The sequence below is a fragment of the Lepidothrix coronata genome, unplaced genomic scaffold (assembly GCF_001604755.1).
Source record: "Lepidothrix coronata isolate B3197 unplaced genomic scaffold, Lepidothrix_coronata-1.0 Scaffold12, whole genome shotgun sequence".
NCBI classification, from domain to species: domain Eukaryota; kingdom Metazoa; phylum Chordata; class Aves; order Passeriformes; family Pipridae; genus Lepidothrix; species Lepidothrix coronata.
Genome location: NW_016690192.1, coordinates 3464078 through 3489314, shown reverse-complemented (window position 1 = coordinate 3489314; position 25237 = coordinate 3464078). Strand labels below are relative to the sequence as shown.

At 50.9% G+C, this 25237-nt stretch overlaps 4 protein-coding genes and 1 non-coding gene across 7 annotated transcripts in view; 1 reads left to right on the top strand and 4 right to left on the bottom strand.

Moving 5' to 3' along the window:
- The window catches only part of USP24 (ubiquitin specific peptidase 24), a 62852-nt gene extending 55173 nt beyond the window's left edge, over nt 1–7679 (top strand). For both annotated transcript variants that reach the window (XM_017805540.1, XM_017805541.1), the window contains 8 exons: nt 19–132; nt 395–460; nt 725–791; nt 2733–2811; nt 3388–3463; nt 4418–4504; nt 4962–5072; nt 5218–7679. In XM_017805540.1, the coding sequence (XP_017661029.1) occupies nt 19–132; nt 395–460; nt 725–791; nt 2733–2811; nt 3388–3463; nt 4418–4504; nt 4962–5072; nt 5218–5280 (663 nt within the window). In that variant the 3' untranslated portion in view covers nt 5281–7679. The remainder of the gene's footprint in view (nt 1–18; nt 133–394; nt 461–724; nt 792–2732; nt 2812–3387; nt 3464–4417; nt 4505–4961; nt 5073–5217) is intronic.
- Nucleotides 7680–9498: 1819 nt separating this feature from the next.
- On the bottom strand, nt 9499–14499 carry PCSK9 (proprotein convertase subtilisin/kexin type 9). Its single transcript, XM_017805293.1, has 12 exons — nt 14359–14499; nt 14082–14270; nt 13825–13948; nt 13490–13623; nt 12979–13120; nt 12691–12887; nt 12364–12547; nt 11880–12050; nt 11489–11631; nt 11222–11387; nt 10779–10960; nt 9499–10537 (listed from the first exon to the last, which is right to left on the bottom strand). The coding sequence occupies exons 1-12, from the start codon at nt 14497–14499 to the stop codon at nt 10370–10372; spliced, it is 1941 nt and encodes a 646-aa protein (XP_017660782.1). The 3' UTR covers nt 9499–10369.
- Nucleotides 14500–16389: 1890 nt separating this feature from the next.
- TRNAG-CCC lies at nt 16390–16460 on the bottom strand. The gene has a single exon. It is a non-coding gene; the product is annotated as a tRNA-Gly (tRNA).
- A 1766-nt stretch (nt 16461–18226) lies between these two features.
- On the bottom strand, nt 18227–22086 carry BSND (barttin CLCNK type accessory beta subunit). The gene is made up of 4 exons (XM_017805317.1): nt 21760–22086; nt 20608–20687; nt 19988–20230; nt 18227–19243 (listed from the first exon to the last, which is right to left on the bottom strand). Exons 1-4 carry the CDS (start codon nt 21934–21936, stop codon nt 18958–18960), a joined length of 786 nt encoding a protein of 261 aa, XP_017660806.1. The 5' UTR covers nt 21937–22086; the 3' UTR covers nt 18227–18957.
- Nucleotides 22087–23249: 1163 nt separating this feature from the next.
- Nucleotides 23250–25237, bottom strand: part of TMEM61 (transmembrane protein 61) — a 6264-nt gene continuing 4276 nt past the window's right edge. For both annotated transcript variants that reach the window (XM_017805288.1, XM_017805289.1), the window contains exon 3: nt 23250–23783. In XM_017805288.1, the coding sequence (XP_017660777.1) occupies nt 23498–23783 (286 nt within the window). In that variant the 3' untranslated portion in view covers nt 23250–23497. The remainder of the gene's footprint in view (nt 23784–25237) is intronic.

Genomic DNA, 25237 nt, shown 5'->3' with positions numbered 1-25237 from the left:
GGTTTTCATTTCCCTTAGGTGATGTACGCGCTGCGAGAGCTGACGGGATCACTGTCCGTTCTCATTGAGATGGTGGTGTACTGCTGCTTTTGCAATGAGCACTTTTCCTTTACTGTGCTACACTTCATCAAGGTAGGGACATAACCAGGATAAGCTTTCTGCATAAGTGTTGTTTCTAGGCTTTAGTCATCCTTTGTGGGTTATAAGGGCAGTGGGCTCTGCAGAGCAATAAGTGCAGTTTATCGGGTTTCAAGGGGTGTTGGTGGCTTTGGGATTATTTGTAGGCTTTTACTGTTTAAATCAACAAAGTGTCAAAAGTCTGTAAAGGTATCTTGTAATTCTATGGGTCATCAACATATTTTACTATCTAAGTAACTTTGTTTCTTACGTGCAGACTCAACTGGAAACTGCTCCACCTCATGAACTGAAAAACATATTCCAGTTACTCCATGAGATACTGGTAGGTGAAGGGTAAAGACTTGTACAAGGTAGATTTTGTGTTGATGCGTAATGAAAAAGGTCGGAACTGCATTGGGAATTTCCACATCCACATGTCTTTTAATCCTTCCATTTAGAGTTTTTATTATTTTTTAAATTGCTGTCTTGATAATCCAATGAAATAAGTCTTACTTGGTTTTCATGTTGAGGTGGTTAAAACCATTCCATAGAATAGATACAGGTATCAAACACACCTTATTAAATTGATATTTTCCTTTCCTAACAGGTTATTGAAGACCCATTACAAGTAGAGCGCATCAAATTTGCCTTTGAAACTGAAAATGGATTAATAGGCAAGTAAGCCAGTGGGTGAACGCTCCTGTTTCCTACTGACCCTGATGCTGGTGATGGCTCGTATCATCTCCTGGTTTCTAATCCTCCAAAACTTTTACTTCTTAGGGAAAGCAATTCGGCACATTTGATTTAGCCACCACCACAAAAATACCCTAAGAAAACCTAAAATAAACAATAGAATATTATAGTGACAGCAAACTGGAAAGGAATTGAACTGAGAAAGAGAACTAACTTATTTAAATAAGAAGCAGATCAGGGTGTATACATAATGGAGGGGGGGAAGTACCTTTGATTACCATAACAGAGGAGCTGTATGAATCCTGTAACCTTAAAAATTAGTTTTTATTTCCTACATATCTCAAGAAATTGCCAATCTTTTTGTTTTGTCAGCATCCTAATTACCATAAAAAGAAACTGGTTCAGCACAGAACAATGCTTGTACTAATAACTGCAGCATAGCCTCATGGCGTGACAGGTGGCTCACATTTGTTGCTGCTCATACAAAGTGTTGTCTCTCCATTTGATACAGAAATTTTACTGAAGTGAAGTTACTAAAACATTCAAAAGCAACACAAAAAGTCCCAGAAGTGATAAGAGCTTATTTCACGTGCATCAGGAGAAGAGGTTCTGTGTGCAAGGGAAATGCAGAATAACCACACAGTGCTCAGAGAGCACCTCTGATGGGTTAGTGCAGCTTGAGCAGCTCTTTCATAGCTGTTTGGATGAGGAGCCGCTTCAGACTGTGGCTTTCACCTTCAGTTATTTTGGATTCAGTTTCAGTGAGAAGGTATATTTAGCTTTGTTCTTTATTTCTCTCTTCAGTGCTCTTCTGTTTAGTAGTTTCCATGTATGACTGATAGAAGAAAATATGCAGCAGTGTAAGAGAATAGCTAAGTGTTTGTTTTGATTTCTGCATAAATTGGTCCCAATTGGACCAATTCTATCCTGTAACTTGGGCAATACATGACCTTTTTACCTCTACAGAGGTGAGGTGTAAATATTCCATCAGATTTTTATGTTTCAGGAACTTCTCTGAGTTTTGGGAGTGAAAGTTGTAGTTTACCTCAAAATTTCCTCACAACAGTGAATGCCAACCTTCACATTGACTACTTTTAGTCCAGGAGAGGAAATCAGCAAATAAAAGTTTTTAGTGGTCCTTAATAGGATGTTTGTGCATAATTTGCAGTACAGCAGTTCTGTAATTTTAATCATCTGCTCTGCTTCAACAGTATTAAAACTGGCAATTTGCAGTTCCTTAGCAATTTTTGCCAGCTTTGGAGGTTTCACTACTGTGTTCTTTGCTGACTGCTACGGACAGAGCAACTTTTGAGTAGCAAATCTGATTGTGGCAGCTCTATGGAAATCTTTGTGCGTCTCAGTCAAAGAATTTTGTTAGAAGATGTGGGAATTCACAGTATAGAAAACTTCCTGGTAGGAATGGCCTCAGGTTTTGCCCGAGTCTCCCATGGAACAGTTTCATGGCTGTTGAGTTCTGCTATGCTTGTTTGTGGGAAGAAGCTTTAAACGTTCCTCTAGCTTTGCAAATTTTGATCCAGGTGGAAGCTCGTGATGTGGTTCATTTATAGGGGTTTTAAACAATTTTTTTCCTTCAGACAAATGTAACCATAGTGATTATCTAACATAAAATGGATTATAGGGAAGAATAACTACATTAGGACTGTTTAAAATTCAGGTACCGCATTTGAAAGATCAAAGTGAAAATGCAGTAATTCTATTTTTAATCCAATCGAGTTGTGGAAGTACTGAAAACTGCCAGCAGTACAGCAGTGTGTTTAATACAAATACTCATGCTAACATCTGTGGAAACAACTTCTACCACCCAACTTAAAATTTAAATTTCATCTTTGTTATGTTTTCAGACTGGCTGGTACACAGAAAGCTGAATTGTGGGTTTTAATCCATGTGTTTCTTCCCCCCAGCCTTGATGCACCACAGCAACCATGTGGACAGCAGTCGTTGCTACCAGTGTGTCAAGTTCCTTGTTACTTTGGCTCAGAAGTGAGTAATTCAGGTTTGAGAGCTTAACCTCATCCCTGCCTTAGGCCCCCCTGTGACTAATTAGCCTACTACTCTATTTTTGGTCAGCTTTATCCTTTGTTACTGGTGCTCAAAGGTCTTGATAGTACATGTGTCAACATGAAGTGAAATCTTCACTGGTTAGTACCTGAATGGATTTCTTAGATAACAAACACTAATTCCTGTTTGTAAATGCAAAGGTCATTCTGTAGAGCAGGAGCCTGGCATTAACACCAGATAAACGCAAGGAAACTGTCATAGATTTTTGAAATATTATGATTCCTAAATTCTCGTTGTTTAGATCTTGGCATGTGTCCCAATTAAGCATAATTCTGAAATATGTGAAGCTGTGTAGTAAACTGCTTTGTGTAATTTTTGCTAGGTATTATTGCTCTTGCTAATTCAATTAATAACAGGTCTGTACAGTTTAAGTCCGAGTTTGCAATGATAACAATGCACACAGGGGGCAGAAGCACAAAGACAGAGAGGTCTTTGTATTTTTTTATGTTAGCCAGAATGCCTTGTTCCTGACTAATGAATATAATTTCAATTCCCAAGGTGCCCTACTGCAAAAGATTATTTCAAGGAGAATTCCCACCATTGGAGTTGGGCTGTGCAGTGGCTACAGAAAAAGGTAATTTGGCTGTAACAGAGAAACTGTCAATTGTTTACAGCGAGAATTATGAAATCACCATCCTCTAGATGACTTTCTGAGATGACTAAAGACAAAATACAAGCTACTTCATTTTTTTACAAGAACAATTTGAATGCAGCTAGATCTGATGCAATGCAGAGAGTTCAGTAGCCCTTTGTGTCTCAGGCATAGATACATTTACAGTGTATAAAACCAAATGTGAAATGGTCATAATGATTATTCTTTGCCATGTGGGAAGCTTTGGTGCCACTGTGTTTGTGTTACAAGGCTTCACCGTTTTTAAAAAATCAGTTTTCCTTTGCCTGTGTGTTGATGCAAGAGAATGTGTAAATGAGTGAATTCCTTACAGAATCATCACAGCTTTGCACAAAGCACAGCTGTCGACAGGTACAACTCTTCTTCCCACAGATGTGGTCTTCGTTTTTCTCTCTAAACTTAACGGTGGTTGGCCAACATTAGTAAATATCCATGGACACTTTGGAAACTTGGAACTCGGCAGAATTGGCCCAAGCAGGGCCATGCTGGGTCCCTCAGCACTGCATGTACAACTCCATAGTATCCCAGCTCTAGGCTGCATTTCTGTCCTGACAGCTGCTGCTGACAGGTCTGGACAGTCCTGCTGTACCCATTTTTACTTTGTACTGGCTCATGTAAACCCTGAATCCATCACTCTTCAGCTGGAACTCCATAACTTGCACGTGCAAATAAAGGGAGTTGTTTCCTAGTTTTCAGCTGAGGGGCAATAACCTCTCTGGCTGTTCTGGCTGCATATAAATTGTGTGCTTGTCTGTGCCCCGGATCTCCAGCTAATTGCCAGAGGATTCAGGAAGTTTGTTCCAGACTTGTTAGTTCACCTACCATCACAAGTGGCTGAGGCTTTACACATGTAAAACTCATATGGCAATTTTATGGCTCTCTTGGCTTTTTATGCAGATGTCTGAACATTACTGGGCTCCACAGAGTAATGTGTCCAATGAAACATCCACTGCCAAAACCTTCCAGCGCACTATTTCAGCACAGGTATGTGTCAGTCCTAGGAGATCGTGTTAAACCTGCTGATTTCCTTTCTTGCTTTCCAGTTAGCATCTTTGGGTTTGGCAGCTTTAGTCACCATCGCTGGAAGTGTTCAAAAAACATGTGGATAAGGCACTTGAGGACATGGTTCAGTGGTGAACGTGGTGGTGGTGCTGGGTTGGACTTGATGATCTTAAAGGTCTTTTCCAACCTTTGCAATTCTGTGATTCTATGATATTCCAGTGCACTTAAGACTATTCTTCCTTTAGAAGCTCAGACTCTGTGCTTGTTACTGAAAAAAATAACCCTTGAATGATATTAGTGAATACTCACAATTAGCTGTGGTGACTCGGCTGTCACACTACAGCAGCTGTGTTGTTTTAGAACTAATTTTAAAAAAATATGATTATGAAATGAAGGGATCATCATGGCCCCTGACACTCTTGGGCTGTTTTCTACTCAGGACACCCTGGCCTATGCCACAGCCTTGCTCAATGAGAAGGATCAGTCTGGAAGCAGTAACGGGTCAGAAAGCAGTCCAGCCAACGAGAACGGGGAGAGGCACCTGCAGCAGGTAAAATAAGGGCAAGTTTACTTTCTGTTGTGTTGCTCTGTGGCAGCTGGTTCCTGGGACTCAGCTCAGAACCATCGCTGACCGTACGCACAACAAAAGTAACATGCTGTATCTTTCTCTCCCCGTCTTTTGTGTGTGTCAAAAGGGCTCAGAGTCTCCTATGATGATTGGTGAGCCCAAAAGTGACCTTGATGATGTTGACCCATAGAGGAGATGCCTATGGACACAAGAACAGATCAACTCAAACATTTAATGCCTGGTACCTACTGGAACTGGAGTCGTGTTGCTTGTGCCTGGGAGAGCAGTGGCTTTACAGGACCAGAGGCAATGCTGGAGGAGGTTGTTTCCCTGAAAGCTAAAAGCATTTTTTAGCCATGAAGGCTTCAGATCAATAAATGCTCTAGGAAACTGCATCTTCACCTGCAGTAGCTTGTGACAGTCCAAACACCGAAAACAGTGTGTCAAGAAGATTTTATCAAATACACAAACGCTAGTGGTTGAATTTTTATGTGAACATTAAATGAGTGAATGTAAAACTGTTGCTTTTCTGTGATGCTGCAAAAAAAATTCTTTTGGTTTTTATACAGGAAAAAAAAAAAACAAACAGACTGTCCTTATGTATGGAGGGCAAATTTTTAATCTTTCTGATAATATTGAATAGGAATATTCAAATTTCTGTAAAGATGTGTGATGACTTACATTTCATTGTAAAATATTAGTTAAAGAATGGGTTTACATAAGGACTTCTGTATTTAATATGTCTCCCTGCTATTTTGTAAAGCTCTTGATGAGAAAGATCAGCAAGATTGCTCTATAAGGATAGTGATTCCTTATGGAATGGTTTGGTTGAGGAGCTCTAGAATGAGTCATCTTTGTTGGTACCCTTCTGAAAATCCTTCAGACAACTGGGAAGGGCAGTAAAAAAAAAAGCTTTGTTCTCTAGGTGTGCAAGCATTTATTATTCAAGGATGTTGGTGAATTAAAAACAAAAAGAAGTTAATGAGTAGTTTAAAACAAAAAAGCACTTTAAGAAGGAATTCTGTTGCAGTTTTACTCATTAAATTTTTTTAACCTTTGGAGACATATTGAATAAAATGTAGTCTCAGTCATGGATCTGCAATCACTTGCTTATGCTTTGAAATTACTGAGAAAGTTGGTATTGGTTGTATATGATGAATAATTCCTTGAGTGAGCTGGGAACACTGTTGTGCAGATTTTATAGCAATTTTAACATGGGGAAAGAATGAATTGGCTTTATATTTTCACTTGACCAGGCAACGTTTAAAATATCACATCTCTTTTAATTTGCTCACAAACAACTGGAAACCAGTTGGGATGATTTGAGCACAGTTTTGTTTTCCATGTTAAGTGCAGTTCAGTGATTTCTGGCTCTGGAAACAAGCTTCTTTTGTGCCAACTAACTTCATCTTTTGTACATTTTGCGTTTGTCACATTTTCTGCACTGCTTTTTGCCTTTATTTATGGATTCTGCCTTACTTTAAAGAAATTATATAAACAAACATGCACAGAAATGGGGGACATCTTAAGGAGTGCCTGGGTACCTCCAGAATAGATAAATTTGCCAAGTTAAAGGCACAACCAGCCAAAAAGTGCCTTTTTTGTTTCTTTTTCACGTGCTGTTGCCGAAACACGAAGCAGCAGACAGCTTTTCACTGTTATGCACTAATATTGAAAGTAACCAGTCATTTCACTGTTGGAAGTAACCATCAGATCTGATGTCAGCTGTACAGCTTTCTAACTTATTGTGGGGTAAGAGAGCCGTCGTCACGAATTGCACGTGCAAAGTAAGGGTGGCATTGTAGTGGATCTCTCACTTTCTTTTCCAAACAATGTCTTCATAGACACATGGCAGAGTTAGCATTTTATAAATGTTTCTGATAATGTGCTGGGACATTTTAAATGTGATGTTTTAAATTAATTTTGAATAAATCATTTCTTACGGACACCCCTTCTTCCTTCCCCCCATCCCTAATACATTGTTAGTGGCTCATAAATCTCCCCAAGAAGTCAGTACACAGCGGTGATGGTGATGGAAGAAGCTGATAATGTTCCTATGGGTTGGCATCACTTGTCACTGCAGGTTCCTGTTATTTCCTATGGAAACAACATCCTCGATACCCGCAGGCCCAGGGAAGCATTGATGGGAATTGCATCAGGATGGCTCATCACCACTGTATACTTGAAACCAATACAAACTTTTTCACGGTTCTGCTCACGCTTGTACAAAGTCAATGGTTATCATTTGCAATAAGATGATACTTGGTCAATTATTTTTGTTTCCATCTGCTGTCATTTGAACCTGCTGAAGATTATTTTTTGGAAAATAGAGTTCAACAAAAACTAGTTTTTGTGTAAATTGTGATGCATTTCTATGTTGTAATTTTTACTGCCAATCTTTTTGGATGAAAATGTTTTTATACAGTTTACAAAATGTTCAGTGAGGAGCAGCCACATCCTGGCTGTGAGCACTGGGGGAGATATTGTCCGATTAACGCGTAGACATTTGGCACTGGAAAAATAGGCAGTCTTGATGAACAGTCTTGGGATTCCTGGTCAATAGAATAAAGTTATTCCTTTCACAGAAAACTAGTGTAATCTTTAGACCGTGCACACACTGCTGCGCTCCTGTCTTGTTGATCCTCTTACCTTGAAACTCCTTAGGTCAGCCCTGCAGATGATAAGCCCTGAGAGGGTGCCCTGATTGCCATTTTGGCTCCTGTCCAGAGTAAATGGAAGCCGCTGAGCGGCCACCAGAGCTGCACCGCTGTGTATCCTTGTGCTGGTGTACTGTCAGATTTGTATCTCTGAGCAGCTCCTCCTGACCTTCTTAGCAGAAAGATTTACCCTGGCCCTGCTCACAGTCGCAGATTAGAGCGGCTTTAGTGTGTCGGATCCCAGATTTGTGGTTGATCTGGATGTGCACTCATCCTGCGTCTTCTGTGGGGGCAAGGGGCAGAGCTGGACATGCAGCAGTGCCATGGAGCCAGTATTCCCCTGCTCCCCTGTCTGGGAAACCAGGAGCTACAGCCTGGGCTGCCATCCCCACTCTGCCTTCTGACAGCTGCCTTTGTCCTCTGCTCTAAGGACAAGGACTTTTACCTTTCCAGCATGACCCAGCCAGTGCTTTCCATTGGCAGTCCTGGAAGTACGGGATGGGCATTGCAAACTGCTGCCAGGACTGCCCACGGCATCCCTGGGATCAGCACTGCTCTCCTGAATGTGAGAGGCTTTTCTGCCTACCCAAGTACAAGATGCTAAGCAAGAGCTAATCTTTTAATATTGTTTGCTTCCACCAGGCTTATGTATGCTTAAACTAAGCTGGGAAAACTCTATCTGGCTTATCATGCACGGAACAAGCTCACGCCTTCTGCTGGATCCTCCCCTCTTGCAGGGAAGTCAGAGCTGAAATATCTGGTGCGTGTTTTGAGAGGTTACAGCCTAAGGAGTCTGCTGAAAAATCACCTGCTGCCTCAAAACTGTCCAGGAGCTCTCAGGCTGACATCCCTTTTTGTTTTCTGCCTCTTTGTGCAAAACTCAGGTTTTAGCTGATGAAGTTATGGGCTGTAATTATGTTCGTGACATGTAATTATATGTTTAGATTAGGGTTGTGCTTTTGCCAGCTTTAGTTAACAACTTAGAATTAGTTTCAACCTTTCAAAGTGGTGCTTTGTGCTGGGTCTGTCTTCTCTTGCCAATTAAAGCTGGAGCAACAGAACTGCAAGGTGCTTTTGGATGGGGAAAACACCCAAACCACCTGAAGTTTGACAGGTTAACCTGGTGCTTGTGGTATCAAGCTTTATTTTTTTCATCTGTCCTCAGGTAACACCACACAAATTATACATTGTAGTACCAGGAGACTGTTAAACACTGAAAGAAAATTGAGACCCAGCTCTGGTGGCTTCTGGTGCTTCTCAGCCTTTCCCTGCTGTGTGCATCAATCCAAGCCAAGCTTTGTCTTTGTTGTGGGGCTCCACCACTTCCCAAGTGAAGCCCAGTGTTAGTAACAACAGCAACACAAGCACAAGGACACTTTCCTCTAAGCTGGGTGATGTTTGTTTCCATAACTGGAAGCTCTTGCCCTACTCTCTGTTGTTAAAACAAACTTCTGTTCTTGCCTATGTGTGTGTGTGGGACAACACGACTCAGCCCTGCCCAGAGCTCCGCCCAGCTGTGGCAATAGAGGGAATCTGTGCTGTCTGCACTGACCTCTGAGTGTGCCAGCGCTTATCCAGGGACACCTTGGACCCCAGGCAGGGATCGGATCTGAGGTGGGGGCCTGTGGCTGGTTCACTAACAAAGCAGAGCTCTTTTGGGGGAGCAGCATCCCTGCTGGATGGGTGCCAGCTCCCCCTTCCAGACCGGTTCCCCATGGGGATGTACATGAAGTCAGACAATGGATCATATGAGCACTGATCTATGAGTTTTATTTTAAAAAGACATTTATAAAATGTTTATTTATAAAATTCCAAATAAATATTTAAGGTACAAATGTAAAAACCAAGGTGCTATGAAAGTTTTTTCTTCTTTTTTTTTTTTCAAAGGAATTACAGCCAGTTCTATGTGTCTTGGGGACCTGAAAGGGAAACTGTTAACACATAACACCAGCAGATCATTAACTTTGACTTAACAACAAAAAAAAGCACTAACAAAGCAGTAGCTGACTGTAGCAATGCAGATTAAAATCTAATTAAACAAGCAGACTGTTTAAACTACAGCCCTTACACTTGACTCAAAAGTAAAGAATTCTCCTAGGAACACGAGTAGGCAATTATAAAACTGCCCCAAAATGGCTAAACTAGGATTTTCCAGGTGCTAAGCAGCATTAGCTGACAACTAATGAGCAACTAAGCAGGAAAGAAAGGATAAATCCTCACCATAATATTTTTTTCTTTAAAAAGGTACTAGTTTTGTCATGTTGGCTGACAACACATGGCTTGTACAGTCAGGGTGTTTACAGAAGGACCTGGCATGTGGCAGGGAAAGGATTCTGTGTTGACTCCAGTGATGGGACAGGGCTCCAGATGCACAGGGCCTGCTTGGAGAGCTCCCGCCCTGGATCCCCACCCTGCTGTGTGTGAGAGGGTGACGAGCTTGTACCCCACCGTCACAGCATCCCAAACACAGAGGTTGTCAGCAGCCACATGTTGGAGCCTGGACCATGCTGGGAACAGCAGCTCAGCCATGGGAAGGTCCTGAGCAGGGGATAGGGTGGTCCAGCACAGCACCCATCCGAGGTGTACTGGAATCACCAGGCCAGGAGAGCCACCAGCCTGTCCCTACTGCCGGCTCCGGCAGCAAGTGGCAATGGCCACAGCCGTGCTGGTGCCAGGAACACCAGCTGCCACGCAGGTGTTGTCCATGGCATAGGCTCTCGTGGTGCCGGGGCTCTGGGAATGGGCGTTACAGCCCGTCAGTGTCCAGCCGCTGTCACAGGACACCGTCACCTAAGGAAGAGAAAAGGTCATCCTTCACAGGCCACCAAAGGGGCAGGGGCCTACCCGCTCCTGGTGGTCCCCAGGACTCAGGGTGATGTGACTGGTGTCACCCAGCTGGGTGGGCTGTCCCATTACAGGTGAGCAACTGGGGACATTAGTGAAGGCTGGGGATGGGACAGCCATGAGGGTAGCAGAGGGATAAGCAGAGAAAAGGATAGCACCCCAGTGGAGGGGTGTTCCCCATCCCTACCTTCTCCTCAGAGCCCAGGGACGTGTGTTCCTTCACTTGGCACTCAAGACTGGCAGCGGGGCAGCACAAGGCATGTGCCACTACCTTTGTCCTGCCTGCACAGCGTCTGGGCCTGCTCCCCAGCCCCGTGACAGGTCTGCCACCATCACCCAGTGCCATAGAGGGGGAGTGGAAACTGCACCCTGCCAGGGGGAGAGGAGCTGTCAGCATGGGGCAGCCATGGCAGCGTCCCAGTGCACACACAGGTGCCAAGGAATGTTCTGAATGAGACCTGAGCCTCCTCGCCTCCATGCACGCAGCACATATACTCCTTCCCTCCACCCCAGCACCCACACCCACTCTTTTAACCCCCACTCTTTAACCCCAGGTCCTAGAGTTTTTCTGGAAGAAACACCCTTGGCCATCAGGCTCAAGGGTCTGTAACCTGCCATGTCAGGCATTACCAGTCAGCACGTGGTCCTGTGGGGAGCAGTTGGCCCCCTCAGCCGCTGAGGAGCTGGTGTTGATCCAGCACTTGGCCCTGGGCCATGTGCAGCACCTGGCAATGGCGTAGACTCCCTGGCCCTGGAAAGCGTTGTGAGCCACGCAGTGCTTCTGCCCATCCTTGTCCTGCAGCCAGGGCAGCACAGGGTGTCACTGGGGTGCTTGGGGCCTTCGAGGCTGGGGGGCACCCTAGGGGCAGTAATTCTGCCTCCACACACACTGCTCACCTCCATGTGCTGCCCCAGCTGCCTGCTGCTGTGGGAGAAGCTGAAGCAGCTGAGCATCTCCTCGGTGCTGGCACAGCGAGCCACAGCCGGGGCATGCCAGGTGAGCCCCGACCACACCGAACGACAGTACAGCTGCTGCTCCTCTGCAACGGGGCCCATGGTGTCAGCGGTGGGGTGGACCCACAGTGACACCCACAGTGTCACCCAGTGCCCATGGCACAGGTCAGGCTCCATCTTCCCCACCCTCTGCATGCAAACCCAGGCTCAGCCATCCTCAGCACAGCTCAGAAAGGGACATGCCCTGCCAACACGCTATTGCTTTAATCCCAGCATTTTTTTCTGGATGAGGACAGAGCTCTGCCAGGCACCCAGCAGGCAGCAAGGTCTTTACCTGCACTCAGCTGTGTGGGCAGCCCAGCCACTCTGTTCGGTGTCTGGAGCCTCTGGTCCTCTGGGAACCACGTCATGTCCATGACATTCTTGGTGGAGAAGTGCAAGAGGCGCTGCCGGAGCTCGGCGAGGCTCAGCTGGGGTTCAGCGCTAAGCAGCATGGCAGCAAGGCCTGCAAGAGCCCAGGGGGCTGCAGTGAGAACCAGGGGACATGCAGATATCTACACAACGTTCCCTTGAGCAACATAACTCCAGAGAGGCAGGAGAAGGCATCCCTGCAGCCCACTGCCCACACACACAGGATGTGGGAGTTCTGTGCAGGCAGCAGCACCCAAATGAGACAAACATGCCAAAACCATGGCATCATGGCACACAAAAATGTCCCCAGCTGAGGCATCCCTGATGCCCTGTGCCTACAGGGACATGTGCTCAGCACCAGTAAGTGGAAGGTCAGCCCTTCCTGCCCCCGCCAGAGCCCAGCTCACCTGCCACATGTGCAGCTGCCTGTGAGGTCCCGCTCTGTGCTGTGAAGCACGTGCTGCAGTCACTGGAGGCACCGATAATGTCATCCCCTGGGGCAAACAGGTCCACACAGTGGCCAAAGTTGGTGCCCAGGATGCCGATGGAGGCGGGTTGGTCCTCACTGTTGGTGGCACCGACGGTGATGACCTGCCAGGGCAGCGACAGAGGGGAGCACAGGCAGGACAGGATGCACAGCCCCAGCCCACTCAGCTGACCTGGCACAGGAGGGAATAAGGTGGCACCATGTTCCTGCATGTGCCCAAGCCTCAGGGGACCCCCACAGCCCATACCTCCGGCTCAGACGCAGGTGAGTAGAGACAGGCATCGTCCTTGTAGTTGCCAGCAGCCGCGACAATCACCACCCCATCCTGAGCCACGCGCCGACAGCCAGCATTCAGCACACGGCTGTGGGCACCGGCCAAGGGCAGCACCACCACCAGGGGCACGTAGGGCTGAGCCTCCAGCCTCATCTTGATGAACTCCAGGGCTGAGAGGGACAAGACACTATCGCAGGAGGGGGACGAGGCGGGGAGCTTCAAAAGGGAATGTGCTCCTCTCCAAGGCGTGGGGTCACTCACCCATGAGGGTCCTGCTGACGGTGCCCTTCCCCTGGCAGTTCAGCACTCGGAAGCTGTGAACTTTGGCGCCGGTGGCCACGCCGGCGTCACGTCCGTTCAGCACCCCGGCTACGTGGGTCCCATGGCTGTTGCACTTGCTGGCCTGGAGCAGGCATCCCAGTTTCATGCCCCAGCCCATTGTGTCTAAGCAGGTTTGCAACCCCAGAGCATCCTCCCCGCTCCATCCTGCCTGGATTACCTCTTGCAACAATACCTGACGCGTACCTGTGCCCCTCCAGACTGCTTTCCCCAGAAAGAAGACCTGCCCTGCTCAGCCGCAGCTCCAAATAGACCACATGGAGGGCCCCAATATTTCCAGGACCACAACTCCTGCTGTTGCATGTCCCGCCCAGCATTTTGCCCCAAGCCAAGTCTCCCCCTTGTCCTGGGAAGTCCCACAAGCCTGGCCAGGGTTGGTGGATGCAGGGGGATGCTCTTGCCAGAACGCAGCATGTGGCATCTCGGGGCTTACCTGCCTATGGAAGTGGGTGCTGTCCTCCTCAGGGACACTCTCGAAGCCAGTCACAAACACCCTTCCCTCGATCTCCCGGTGGGTGCTCTGCACGCTGGTGTCCAGCAGATAAATCTCCACAAGTTCACCTTTATCTGTCAGGGATGCAGCCAGGGGGAAAGGCAACCACCACCGCAGTCAGCCCAGGCCATCTGGCCTGCTCTCAAAATGCAACTCCAGACCCACAGCACCATGGGCCAGGGGGCTATCCCCATCCCTCAAGATCAGGAGAGAGGATGGGGTCAGTGACCCTTCCCCAAACCCCTATGGTCACCCCCTCACACCCCAGTGCTTACTGGGAGGGTTGTAGGTGCCTGAGTTGGGCTGTAGTGGCACAATCCTGCCCAGGTTCCAAGGAATGCTCTGGGCAAAGACATAGGCATCCTCCTCAATGTACTTCACATGTGGCAGCTTCAGCGCCTGCGGGGAGGAGATACAGTGCCCAGCGTGGTGGCAAAGCTCCTGTTCACCCTGAGGTGGGAACTGCTTCCCCCCACCAGTGCCTACCCCTGCTACTGCCCTGCGCCACGACCCTGTCCTCCATCCCACATACCATGTCCAGGACGTCGCTGCTCATTCTCACCAGGAAGGCAGGCAGGAGGTGGAAGACGTGCAGCAGCTCGGTCAGGTGTCCCCGCCGAGCCGCCCGGGCTCGCAGACGTCGCGCTGTGCCCCGCACCTCGGCCCCACTGCTGCCCTCCTGCAACACCACCACGTAGCGCCCGGGCAGCCTCCACGACGCCTGTGGGAACACAAGCACCGGGCTGGGGCTTGGGACACACACACACACACACAGACGCGTGGCTGTCCCCCCATCCCACTCTCCTCACCTTGGCGGCGCGATGGAAAGCGGCGGGTCCCGGTGGGGCGGCCCCGACGGCGGCTGCCCCCCCTTCTGCCGCCCCCAGCGTCAGCCCCAGCTCCTCCGCCAGCGCCAGCACCAGGGCCAGCACCAGTCCCCGTGGGGACATCCCGCCCCCGCGCCCCGCTGGGCACAGCCGGGGGGCGCCGCGACCCTCAGCGCCGGGGGGACGGCGCCGGCGGGGAGATGCTGCGCGACCGCCGAGGGGCCGGAACGCACCCGCGGGGCCGAGGGGCCGGAGCGGGGCTGAGGGGCTGGAGTGGGGCCGAGAGGTCGGAGCGCACCCGCGGAGCCGAGACCCGGGGCGCACCGGCGGAGCCGATGTTCCGGAGCGCACCGGCAGGTCCTGGAGCGCAGCGGCGGCCGCGGCTTTGCCCGTCGCGGCGAGGGCTCAGCTCGGCGGGGCGGCGATCACGCCACGGCCGGCGGCCCCAGCGGCCCACCCAGGCGCGTTAACCACTAACGGGGCCGCGGGAGGGGGCGCGGGACGCTGGGTCACGGCGCGGGGGCGCGGGGAGAGGGATGGGGGGGACGCTGCTCACCCCGAGTCCCGGCGCATCGCTGGGGGCTCTGGCGAGCAAAGTGCAGCCGCTCAAGGACTAATTTCAGAAAGGGCTGAACGCTTTAATGTGCCTCCTACTGCTTCACTCCAGGGATAAATTCCCATGAAAGCCTCTAATCCTGTTTGGGCATTTTTTACAGAGTCGTCACACATCTTAAATATCCTTTTTGCGGGATGCGGTTCGGTGCTTTCCCGTGGCTCTCCCGGCTGCTTCCCACCTCTGCCCTCCTGCAGCGCCAGGTTCCCACACTGCCCCATATCCCCGATGACCTTCGGCAAGTCCTGTCCCTGCTCCCAGCTTTTCAGGAAAATAGGGATATATTTATTTTTTATTGGTTATTTTTAAGCTTCTCGGAGCTTATATGTTTATATGAATGTACATGTTTTATATGGATGTGTATGTTTCATATGGATGTGTATGGTTTGTGTGGACATGTATGTTTTATATGGATGTATATAGTTTATAGGTATGAGTATGTTTTCTATGGATGTGTACAGTTTATGATTTCTTAATGAGACCTCAAGTGGGTGCCTTCACCCTGGGTTGGGTAACTGGGGGAGACCAGACCCCACTTGTCACCCACTTTCCTCCGCAGCAAGCTGACACTGGAAGAGTCAGTGTCCAGGACACTGATCGTGGGGACAAGTCTCACTCCTGATTTTTGGCTCAGCTTCATCAGTGCCGCTAAGTCCCACAATACACCACTGGTGCCTTAGGACACTTTCAGGGCAACTGAGAACTGGGGCACCCCATCTCGAGGGAGACAGTCTCCCTTTCCCTGCAGTTGCTCCCTTCCGTTTTGCCAGGGGACAAGCTGTGTCCCAGGGAAGGATGGAAGGAGCCCAAATAGTAGGAGGTGGCAAAGGCCCTCCAGCCCCACACACACCTGGACGTGCTGAGGAACCCAGAGAGAGCTCGGCATGAACATCCAGCACCAGAACTGGACTGAGAGTGTGAGAGATGCCCAGCTCTGGAGCTCTCTCCAGGAGTAGATATCTGCAGAAAGATTATTTATTTAATTGAAAAAATATTCAGAAATAGCCCAAAACTTGCACCTTGTAGAGAAGAGATCTGATTCGGTCCTGGCACCCTGGGGTGCTTCCAGTAGCGCTTCCTCCTGCTGCTGAGAGCAGCGGGATCACCGGCTGTGTCCGTGTACAGAGGGGGGTCCTGTTGAGGGGGGAGGAAGGAGAGAGCAGAGGAGGCATCAGAGAGGACTGCAACAAGGGGGAAGAATCCTTGTTGCGCTCTATTCCCGGGGAGCCGCAGGGCTCAGAGCGGTGCGGACAGGGGGCTGGGCAATGCTGGGCCGGACTCTCTCCCATCCCGTAGCATAAAAAAACACGGCACTTTCCCGGGATGTTTCTGCGCAATTTACAGGAGCTTGATAGTTCTCTGACATGGCGCTACACATCAGAAAAGGCCCACTTCGTATTTGCACCAGCCGGGAATCGAACCCGAGTCGCAAGAATGGGAATCTTGCATGATACCACTACACCACTGGTGCGCTGATGTCATTCTTCCCCGCGGGCCCTCAAGTGCACGGGCACCACCCCACCCCACGTGGCTTCCTCTTCCTCTCTTTCATCGGCTCCCTGCCGCGGAGTCCCTGCGGGTGGGTGACACTCGTGGGCGGCGAGCGAGTGGTAATTCCTCCCCCCACCCCCAAAAGCCGGGCTGCTCGCTTAATGCCATGCAAGAATGTACCGATTCCCACAATGTTTAACCTCGGCCGGCGCAGGAGCCGAGTCCTTCGGCTCAAGGATGCTGCGCCAGGGATGGGGGGACTCATCCAGCTGCGCAAAGGGTCCCGTGGGAGGGAGGGTCAAGGCCCCGTGTCAGCCCCCTCCCCTGCCCCATCGGAAGAAATGCTTTTGGAAAGTAAATTTCTTTTGCCAAAAGCAGTAGTGAGTGCCAGGACATGAGATAGCACACCTCTCCTCTGAGGAAAGGCTGAAAGGGCTGGGAATGTTCAGCCTGGAAAAGGCTCCAGGAACACCTTGGAGCCCTTTTCAGTAGAGGGGGTGCAGGAGAGCTGGACAGACACTTCTGACAAGGGCATGTAGTGATAGGACAAGTGGGAATGGCTTCAAACTGAAAGAGGGCAGGTTTAGATTAGATATTAGGGAGAAATTCTTTACTGTAAAGGTGGTGAGGCACTGGCACAGGTTTCCCAGAGAAACTGTGGCTGCCCCATCCCTGGAAACATTCAAGGCCAGGTTGGATGGGGCTTGGAGCAACCTGGTCTAGTGGAAGGTGTCCCTGCCCATGGCAGGGAGGTTGGACTAGATGGTCTTTAAAGGTCTCTCCCAGTCCAAACTGTTCTATGTTTTTAGAGGCAAAAGTTTTCAGGTCTCTACCAGATTCCCACACTCCATAGGAGCCAGAGACACAGGGTGACATCCTGCCCCAGGCACCCTCTGAAACTCGGTGAGACACGGCCTCCTTCAAACAGTGTCCCTGCAGCTACCACACCCACCCCCCACCAGGAAGGACAGGCAGGAGTATGTGTAACCAATTTGTTATTGCTTCCTCCCAGACAGCTGCTCTCACTCCTGTGGCAATGTTTGGCCAACACTGGAGCCTCCATTCCCCACCCTCCTGTTGCCTGTAAATACCTCGAGTGCATAAGTGCTCCGTGCCCTTCTCCCTTGCTGCTTTGGTGATGCCAAGGTGAGTGAGGGGTGCAGTAACACCAGGAGGTGTGTCACAGGGGCCTGAAGCCCCAGGTAGAGGCGCTTCTTGCACACCCTGGACTGTTCCAGCACAGAACTCCCTGGTCAGCAGGGGAGCACAGGGAGCATCCTTCCAGGGCTCTTATGCTTCATCCTCCTTAGGTGATGGAGGACAGCTTTCCCTGTATTTTTGGGTTTGGGTGATTGGAACTAGATGATTTTTGAGCTCTCTTCCAACCCAAACCATTCTGTGATTCTACAAAATTTGCAGAAGAGCTGCTGTGTCAGCACACATGTGCTCCCACGCCTCCTGGGGCCATGCCATGCACAGGCAGCATCCAGCTCAGCTTTCCCAAAACAGGGTGAGGGAGTCTCAGAATCCCCACACTGTAGATCTGCTGGTGGTTAGATCCAAACCTACCTCCCTGGGGAGGCTCAGCCACACAGATCCCCATGGTCTCAAGCAAATAAAGGGCAGGCAGAGGTCACGACTCCCACCAGTGCTGCCATCTCTTCATGGTACAAGTAGTCTGGGGTAGTTGCTGTGTCACCTCTGTCATGGTGACAAACCAGGCTTAGATCCATCAACATGGTTTGAAACAAATACTTATTATTCAGAGAGAGTTTGGGGATGGTGGGTGCCAGTGTGCGAGCCCACCCACAGCCCTGTGGTTGTTGACACTGACCCAGTGCAGGTGCCCAAAGTCACCACCTCAAGTGCCATCACCAGGGTTTTGGCTGAGCTGAATCCTCCTCTTTCTGCTTCCAATGGCACTGGAAGCTGGTCCTCGTGCAGAAAATGAAGGACAGCACAGTCTGTCACCTCCATCACCCCTCTCCCAACCGAGAGACATGAAGGTTACCTGCTGCAGGAGTCTCAGGATCTGATTTTAATTTCAGGGGAGCTTGGATAAGTGGGAGAATGACTTTGAGGACATCTCTGCCTCATCAAGCCCACCTGGTGTGAGCACATCTTTACCCACCTAAACTTGATCCTGTTCCAAGCAGCAAAACTAATGCTTTTCCTTCCCAAGCACAGTATTTCTCCCAGATCCTGCCCAGCCCAGTTTCTCTGTACCCATCCAAAGGGCTCCAGCGAGGGAGGCTTTGTCCTATATGCTCTGGAATTCAGGAGGCAGTCCCCCATTTGAGTTTTGGGGGAATAAAAGCCTCCAGAAAGGCTGGGTGTGTCCAAGGGGTGCAGAAGCCTGGGGGACCTTCTGTGCTGCAGGCGCTGCACTTTGGGGGCATCCCCTTTCCTCCAGGCTGTGATGTTTGCATCCCCTCCGTGAGATAAGTCCATGCCAAGTGGTCATTTTATCTGGGAAATCAGTTTTCAGGCTCAAAAAGGCAGTCACTGTCCTTGAGCAGAGCATCCGGCTCCTCTTGGAGCCCATAATAAAGGTCATCCTCCTCCTCAGCACCTTTGTGGGGGGATCCGGAGTGCTGTCCCCGCACTGGGGAGCTGGTCGAGGTGCAGCCAGAGCGAGCAGTGGATGGCAGGGTCCGACTCTGTGGTGTGGGGGTGCCGGGCATGGAGCCCTCTAGTGATGGTGTGTCCATCTCCTCCAGGAGGGATGCCAGCGGTGCATCCCCTGGCACCGGACGAGGGGGGCTGTGGGGACAGGGAGGGCTGATGGGTGGTGTGGGAGTTACACCAAACACAGCTGGGGTTTCCTTTGGAGCTGGTGGCTGCTGAAGCATTGCTCAGCCAGCATCCCAGCATCACCAGTCCCCTTGCTGGGTGGCTGGAGCACCCTGGGAGCACACTATTCCAGCCACCTCATGCATGGTAGATTATAAGGACATCTACCTGCCATATTCCTTCTGCCCACGGACAAAGTGGTGGCTGCCCTTGCCTTTACTGCATCCCAAGTGGAAAGCAGTGCACCCAATCCAGCTGCAGATGCATCCAAATCCTACGCCCTGAGCCTGCATGGTTCACTCCATCACTTGCAAATCCCTTTGGGACCTCCCAAACCAGCACTTGGACATCATACATGGCATCTGGTTTGCTGATCAAGTACTGGGCATCTCATTGCTACCAAAGTCTGACCAGAAACTTGGGGTTTATTCTGGTGAGGAATGTTATTTGTATTGATAAAATTAAAGGAAAATGCAAATTACAACCAAAGCCCATCCTGATTTCTTCCTGGGAAATAATTTGGTACAGAGACTCCCTGTGGGTTGAGACACCATCCAGGCTCCACAGAGGCTGGGGAGTCTGGGTACTCAGTGCTGTGTGAGCAGCAAAGACCCCTCTGCCTCCTTTCCCTCCCCTGGGAGGACCTGGTCTAATCCCTCCCATTTTCACCCTGCATCCCACCAGTGTGACCCCGACCCCAAAAGCATCACATACCAGCTGCCTGCCACTGTTTCCAGATGAGGTGCCAGGTCTTGTGGGGGGTGTCCAGCACCCCCCAGCTCCCGGTGGACCTCTGCTTTGGCCTGCATGGCTGACTGGGAGCAGCTGTGGGATCTGGGCTGTGCCGTGGGTGGGAGTGGAGTTGAGCCCACTGCCTGCCTCTGGATCTGCTCATAGGATGGCAGGCTCTTCTCATAGGTGCTGGTGGCCTCTTGGTCAGGGCAGGGAGCAACCAAGCTGTGGGCAAAGGAATAACAGGGTGCTGAGCAGGACCTGGACCCCATGGAGCTGGAAGATCCTCAGGCACTTGCACAGAGGGCTCCATCAGTTGAGGGAGCGGCTTTAGAGGCTACCAAGGCCACATCACTCCCCACACCAGCAGCAGAGCCAATGGATCCTTGAAGGGGATACCCACAGCTACACAGCCAGATGCTTGGCATCCCCCAGCATCACTCAGGCTCCAGCCTTGGGATGGCTCAGACATCCCTTGCCTGCCCCACCCTGGCTCCTGCTTGGCATTTTGTGCTGCAATCAGTGCAGTTGTCCCCAGTCTCAAACACTGCCCTCATCCCCAGGGCACACCCATAACTCTGTGTACAGATTTTGGGACCCACCCGATGTCCTTCTGTGGCAGCACCGTGGGTTTGTGGTCCAGGAACCGCTCAGCCTCAGGGTCCACAGGAATGAATGTTATCTGGGGGAAAAAGGAAGGAAGAGCCCAGGGGCTGTGCTGGGCACACTCGACCCTCCTTGGTGGTAAAAGGGTCGGAGTGCCCTTTCAGCTGGGTTTAGGGTGTTTTCCCACCACATTTTGATGTCTTGATTGGAAATGGGCTTTTTTGGGCAAAATCAGTAAGGGATGAATGAATCCAGCACAGCTCTTTTCCCCGGTGGAGTCATGCATGTCCCCAAGCCCAGAGCAGGTCCCAGGGCCCACAGGGGAGGTCAGTGGTCAGGGACAACACTGAGAGTGCCCTATCCTTGAGCCCCAAGCACAGCAGCAAAGCCACATCTCCCTCCTCGCTGGGGTTGAGCTCAGCTTTGGGGGGTAACTGGGATCAGCTTCACTCCAATCCCAGGAAACACAGCCAGTTTCAGAGGTCCCAGCTGGTCCCAGATCCTGAGGTCACCGTGCCGCATTTTGGAGGGTAGCCAACTTGTTGACAGGCAGCGCCCAGAGCAGTGCCACAGCCGCCCTCTCCTTTGAAAAAACCCTTTTCTGCTAGACCCGTTTCCCAGGGCAGGGACATGTGGCTGCTCTCCGTGCTGGCAGTGCCCTTTGCCAAGGAGACTGCCAGGTGAGGGCTGTGCTATGGGGGGCCAGGACCCTCCAACATCCTTGGCCTTGACAGTCCTTTCTTGGAAGTCCTGGGAGCCTGCCAAGCCTCAGGCCCCAATGAAGGGGCTAGTTTGGGAAGGGTTTGCATGGGAGAGATAAACACAAGTTTATTTCCTTGGGATTATTCCCTACTGCCTGCTTGGAAGCAAAGCACCAGGCTCTGGGGTTTGAAGGGTGCAGGAGTACAGGGGGGCGAGGGACAAGGGGCTACATCCTGCAGGCATCAGCAGGCCATGAGCATCCCAAGCCAACAATCCCTCCTCCAGATCACTCCAGCTGGCTTCCCCTGGTATCTGCTGCTACCTCACCCCATGGATGGGGAAGCTGAGGCACAGCCCAAGGCTGCACATCCACAGCAGTCAAAGCCCCCCAAACCCAGCTGAGCCCCCAAGCCCCCCAAAGCACTCAGCAGCAGGATGGATCCTACCTTTGGGTAGCACTGGCACATGCTCCAGGTGATGCCCACGGCTATGAGCAGCACACCCAGGACGCAGAAGGTGATGTAGATGTGGGGCTTTTCCACACTCATGATGAAAATTCCCGTCATCACCAGGAAGAAACCCAAGATGATGAACCCGTAACGGAAGGTCTTCTCCTCCGCCATGGGCTCTGGGTGGGAGAGACAGGAAGGAGAGATGCCAGGGAGCCCGTTTACCTGCCACTGCTGCCCGCTGAGCACACCTGCAGCGTAAGGCAAGGAGTGGTTTCTCTTTCCGGAGGCTGCCAGGAGCTGAGGATCAGCTGCACGCTAACCTGGTCCTGCCCAGGGCTGAGCCAGCCAGTTTTTAATGGGTTTGTAATGAATGCAAACACTGACCCGCCATTCACACTCCAGTGAAGCCGCCCGGCACGTGTCCACGTAACCTTCCCTGCGGGCACCCCATGCCTGGGGAAGGAGCAGGGAGGGAGAGGGGGCCATGGCAGTGGAGACAGGAACCTGGAGAGTGGCTGATCCTGTTGGGATTTTCCCAGCCCTGGGCACTGAAGCTGGACTTGGCCATAAACTGGAGCTGGCAGAGGCCCAAATAAGGGGTATATCAGGGTGCAGCACTTTCTCAAGGACTGTGGGGCTGCAACAGGGAAGGAGGGAGTGCTCCATGGTCTTTCTGGAGGCCCATGGGTTTGGAACATCCTTTGTCTTTCTCCGGCTGAGTGCTAAGGCTGCTTCATTGGGCAGCAGGTGGGCTACAAAGGGGGGACTAAAGCCAGGAAAGGATGGAGTGGGGTTGGTCCTCCCAGGGGCAGTGAGGACAGAATATCCCTGTCCCCTGTGTTCGCTTAAGTTGGAGCTGGAGTGTTAGAAGGTGTCCCCTTCCCAAAACATATCCAACAGCTAGACAGTGTTGGTGGCTTTAATTAGCCTTCGTTTTATTCCCTTACTTTCCAGCACATGTGGGAGCACATACAAATAATTATATTATAAGCAATATGTTGTATGTGGCTATGGCTCCAAATCCACTCTGCAGCTCTGCAGGTCCGCAGGGAACCCAGGGCAGCCCATTGTTTTGGTGGGATGGAGGAACCGGCAGTGGCCCCCACAGCCTCTGGCCTCTCCTCTGGGCAAGGCTGCAAACCCACCCATGGTGTGCAGGGAGGGGGCTGTGTGCTCAGGATGGCTCGTTATAGGATGCCGTCTGAAATGCCAAGTGCACTTGGATGCCCTGACCACACACATGAGCCACTGAGCATCTCTACACTACATGAAGTCAGGCGTGGGAAGTCAGTACATCGGGAAGCAAGGTGGAAGGGATGGAGGTAGGGCCAGAAGGGGCACTGCAAAGGCAGAGGAGCAAATGGGGCGGCACAGAGCTGGGTTTTCTCTGGCCAGATTCCTCGTTCTCTGCTGCAGTTTTTATTATTGAGTGGGCAGCCTGAAAGGAGCTCCCAAGGGTGGGGCAGAGCAGGGAACACAAAGCATCTGCAACCAACAGCGGTTTTATTAAAAATATGAAGGCTTTCAAACATGCCAGTTACCCCCAACGCTTTGAATGCATCACCCACAGGACCCGCAATCCCAACAGCCCTGGACTGATAGCTCAGAAAGCCCGGCTGACCCTTTCTCCTCCTCACCCACCCTCCTCTCCTCCCCACAAAGGAAGGGGCTCAGTTTAAAGCTGAGGGACTGGGCAGCCACCCACAGAGTCATGGCCCTTGCTGCCCCCAGCTCAGACCCCTCGGATATTGATGTTTTCATAGCTGGGGGGAGGCGTTGCCTGTGGCTCCTCGGGTTGCAGGGTCTCCAGCCAGGATGGGCTGGGGCGGAACAAGGCGCTGTCGGAGGAGCTGCGCCGGCGGCCACCCTGCCAGCTCTCATCCTCCTCCAGGTAGTGGTACAGGGGTGGCGTGAGATCCTCCTTCCTCCTCGGGGGCTGGACATAGGCCAGGGCACCGTGGGCAGGTCTGCAGGTCAGGGCTTCTTCGTAGGTGGGGATGGCACTGGCATCCCAGTTGCTGCGAGGAAAGAAGAAACCCAGCAGCACACACCATCATCCAGAGCATCCCAGCACCCAATAACTGGACCACCCCAGCACTTGCCAACTGGAGTATCCCTGTGCCCTGTCAACCAGAACCATCCCAGTGTCCCATCAATTGCAGCATCCAAACACCCCTTCAACCCCATCTAAGCATGATGGACACATATACTGGAGACAGCACATCGGCAGGTTTTGCATGCCCAGGATCAAGGGATGACCAAGGTGGGGAGCCATGCAGGAGGAAGGGCATTATCCATCAGACCTTGCGACAAGGTCCCATAGGCAGAAGAGCACCTCCATCACTTGCCTAATTGCAAATTCACCCCTTAGTCACAGAGGCTGCCAGTAGCCAAGGGAGCAGTTTGCCACAAACGTCTGGGCAAGGGGCAGCATTCCCAGTTCAATGCGGTCACATCACACTCTTGTGCCTGCCAGAGCCCTCCATGCACCAGCTAAGCCTGGTGTCACTTCCAGCAGTGCTTTGCTGAGCAAACACAGCTTGTGTACAGGGAAAACCTTTAGACAACCTTTGCCCTGTGCAGGGTCCTGCTTGGCACCCTATGGAACTGTGCAGCCCAAAGCCGGGGAGGCTGTGAAAGCAACTCATCGTTCCAGATGAAATCCAGCACAGTGCACTGGGGAGGTGGTGGGCATCGCAGAGCACAGCTGGTCCAAAGGAAAAGCTGCAATGTTTTACAGGGGTGCCTCCATCCTGAACTCTTGGCAGCTCCCTGTCCCAGACAGACCACCTTGGGCTTCTGTGCTCACAATTTTGCCAAACAGCCTCAGTTTGCATGGGGATGTTGTCTTGGAAATGCAGAGAGAAGGATTTATCCCAGCATAGCATGCTTTGCTGGGGCTGGAGGAGCTGTCACAGCACCAACAGTGCCAGGGCACTGTGTCCCATCCAGTGTGGAAGTTGGAAGCTCAGGGAAAGGGACATTCCCCATGGGGTCACAGCAAAGCTTTCCATGGGAGGTGAAACCTTTCCCCAGAGTACCCAGTCTGGATCACGATCTCACAGACACTCAGATGGGCACTGAAACCCCGGGAGAACCAGGAACGTGCCTCCCACTCCAACTGAAATTTTATGGTTTAATGTTCTTAAGAGTTTCTTTTAGTGCTGCTTTTCCCTAGAGCCTGATTTATGCTGGAGCCAAGATCTTTGCTGTGACCCCATAAAACAGCACTGGGAAGGGCCGGCTGGCTCCATTTCCACTGCAGTCTCTGGGGAAAAAAAAACAACCTTTTGAGCAAGAAACTTTTAAATCAAGAAGTGATCTTCACACTGGAAGAGTCTGGGGCCCAAAAGGCAGCAGTGGTGTTCAGGGCAAGGGGTCTTTCTACACCCGAAAATAGGCTTCATAGAAAAGGACCCTCTAACAACACTCTTGATGCCATTCCAAGGATTATTTTCTTTTTTTTTTTTTT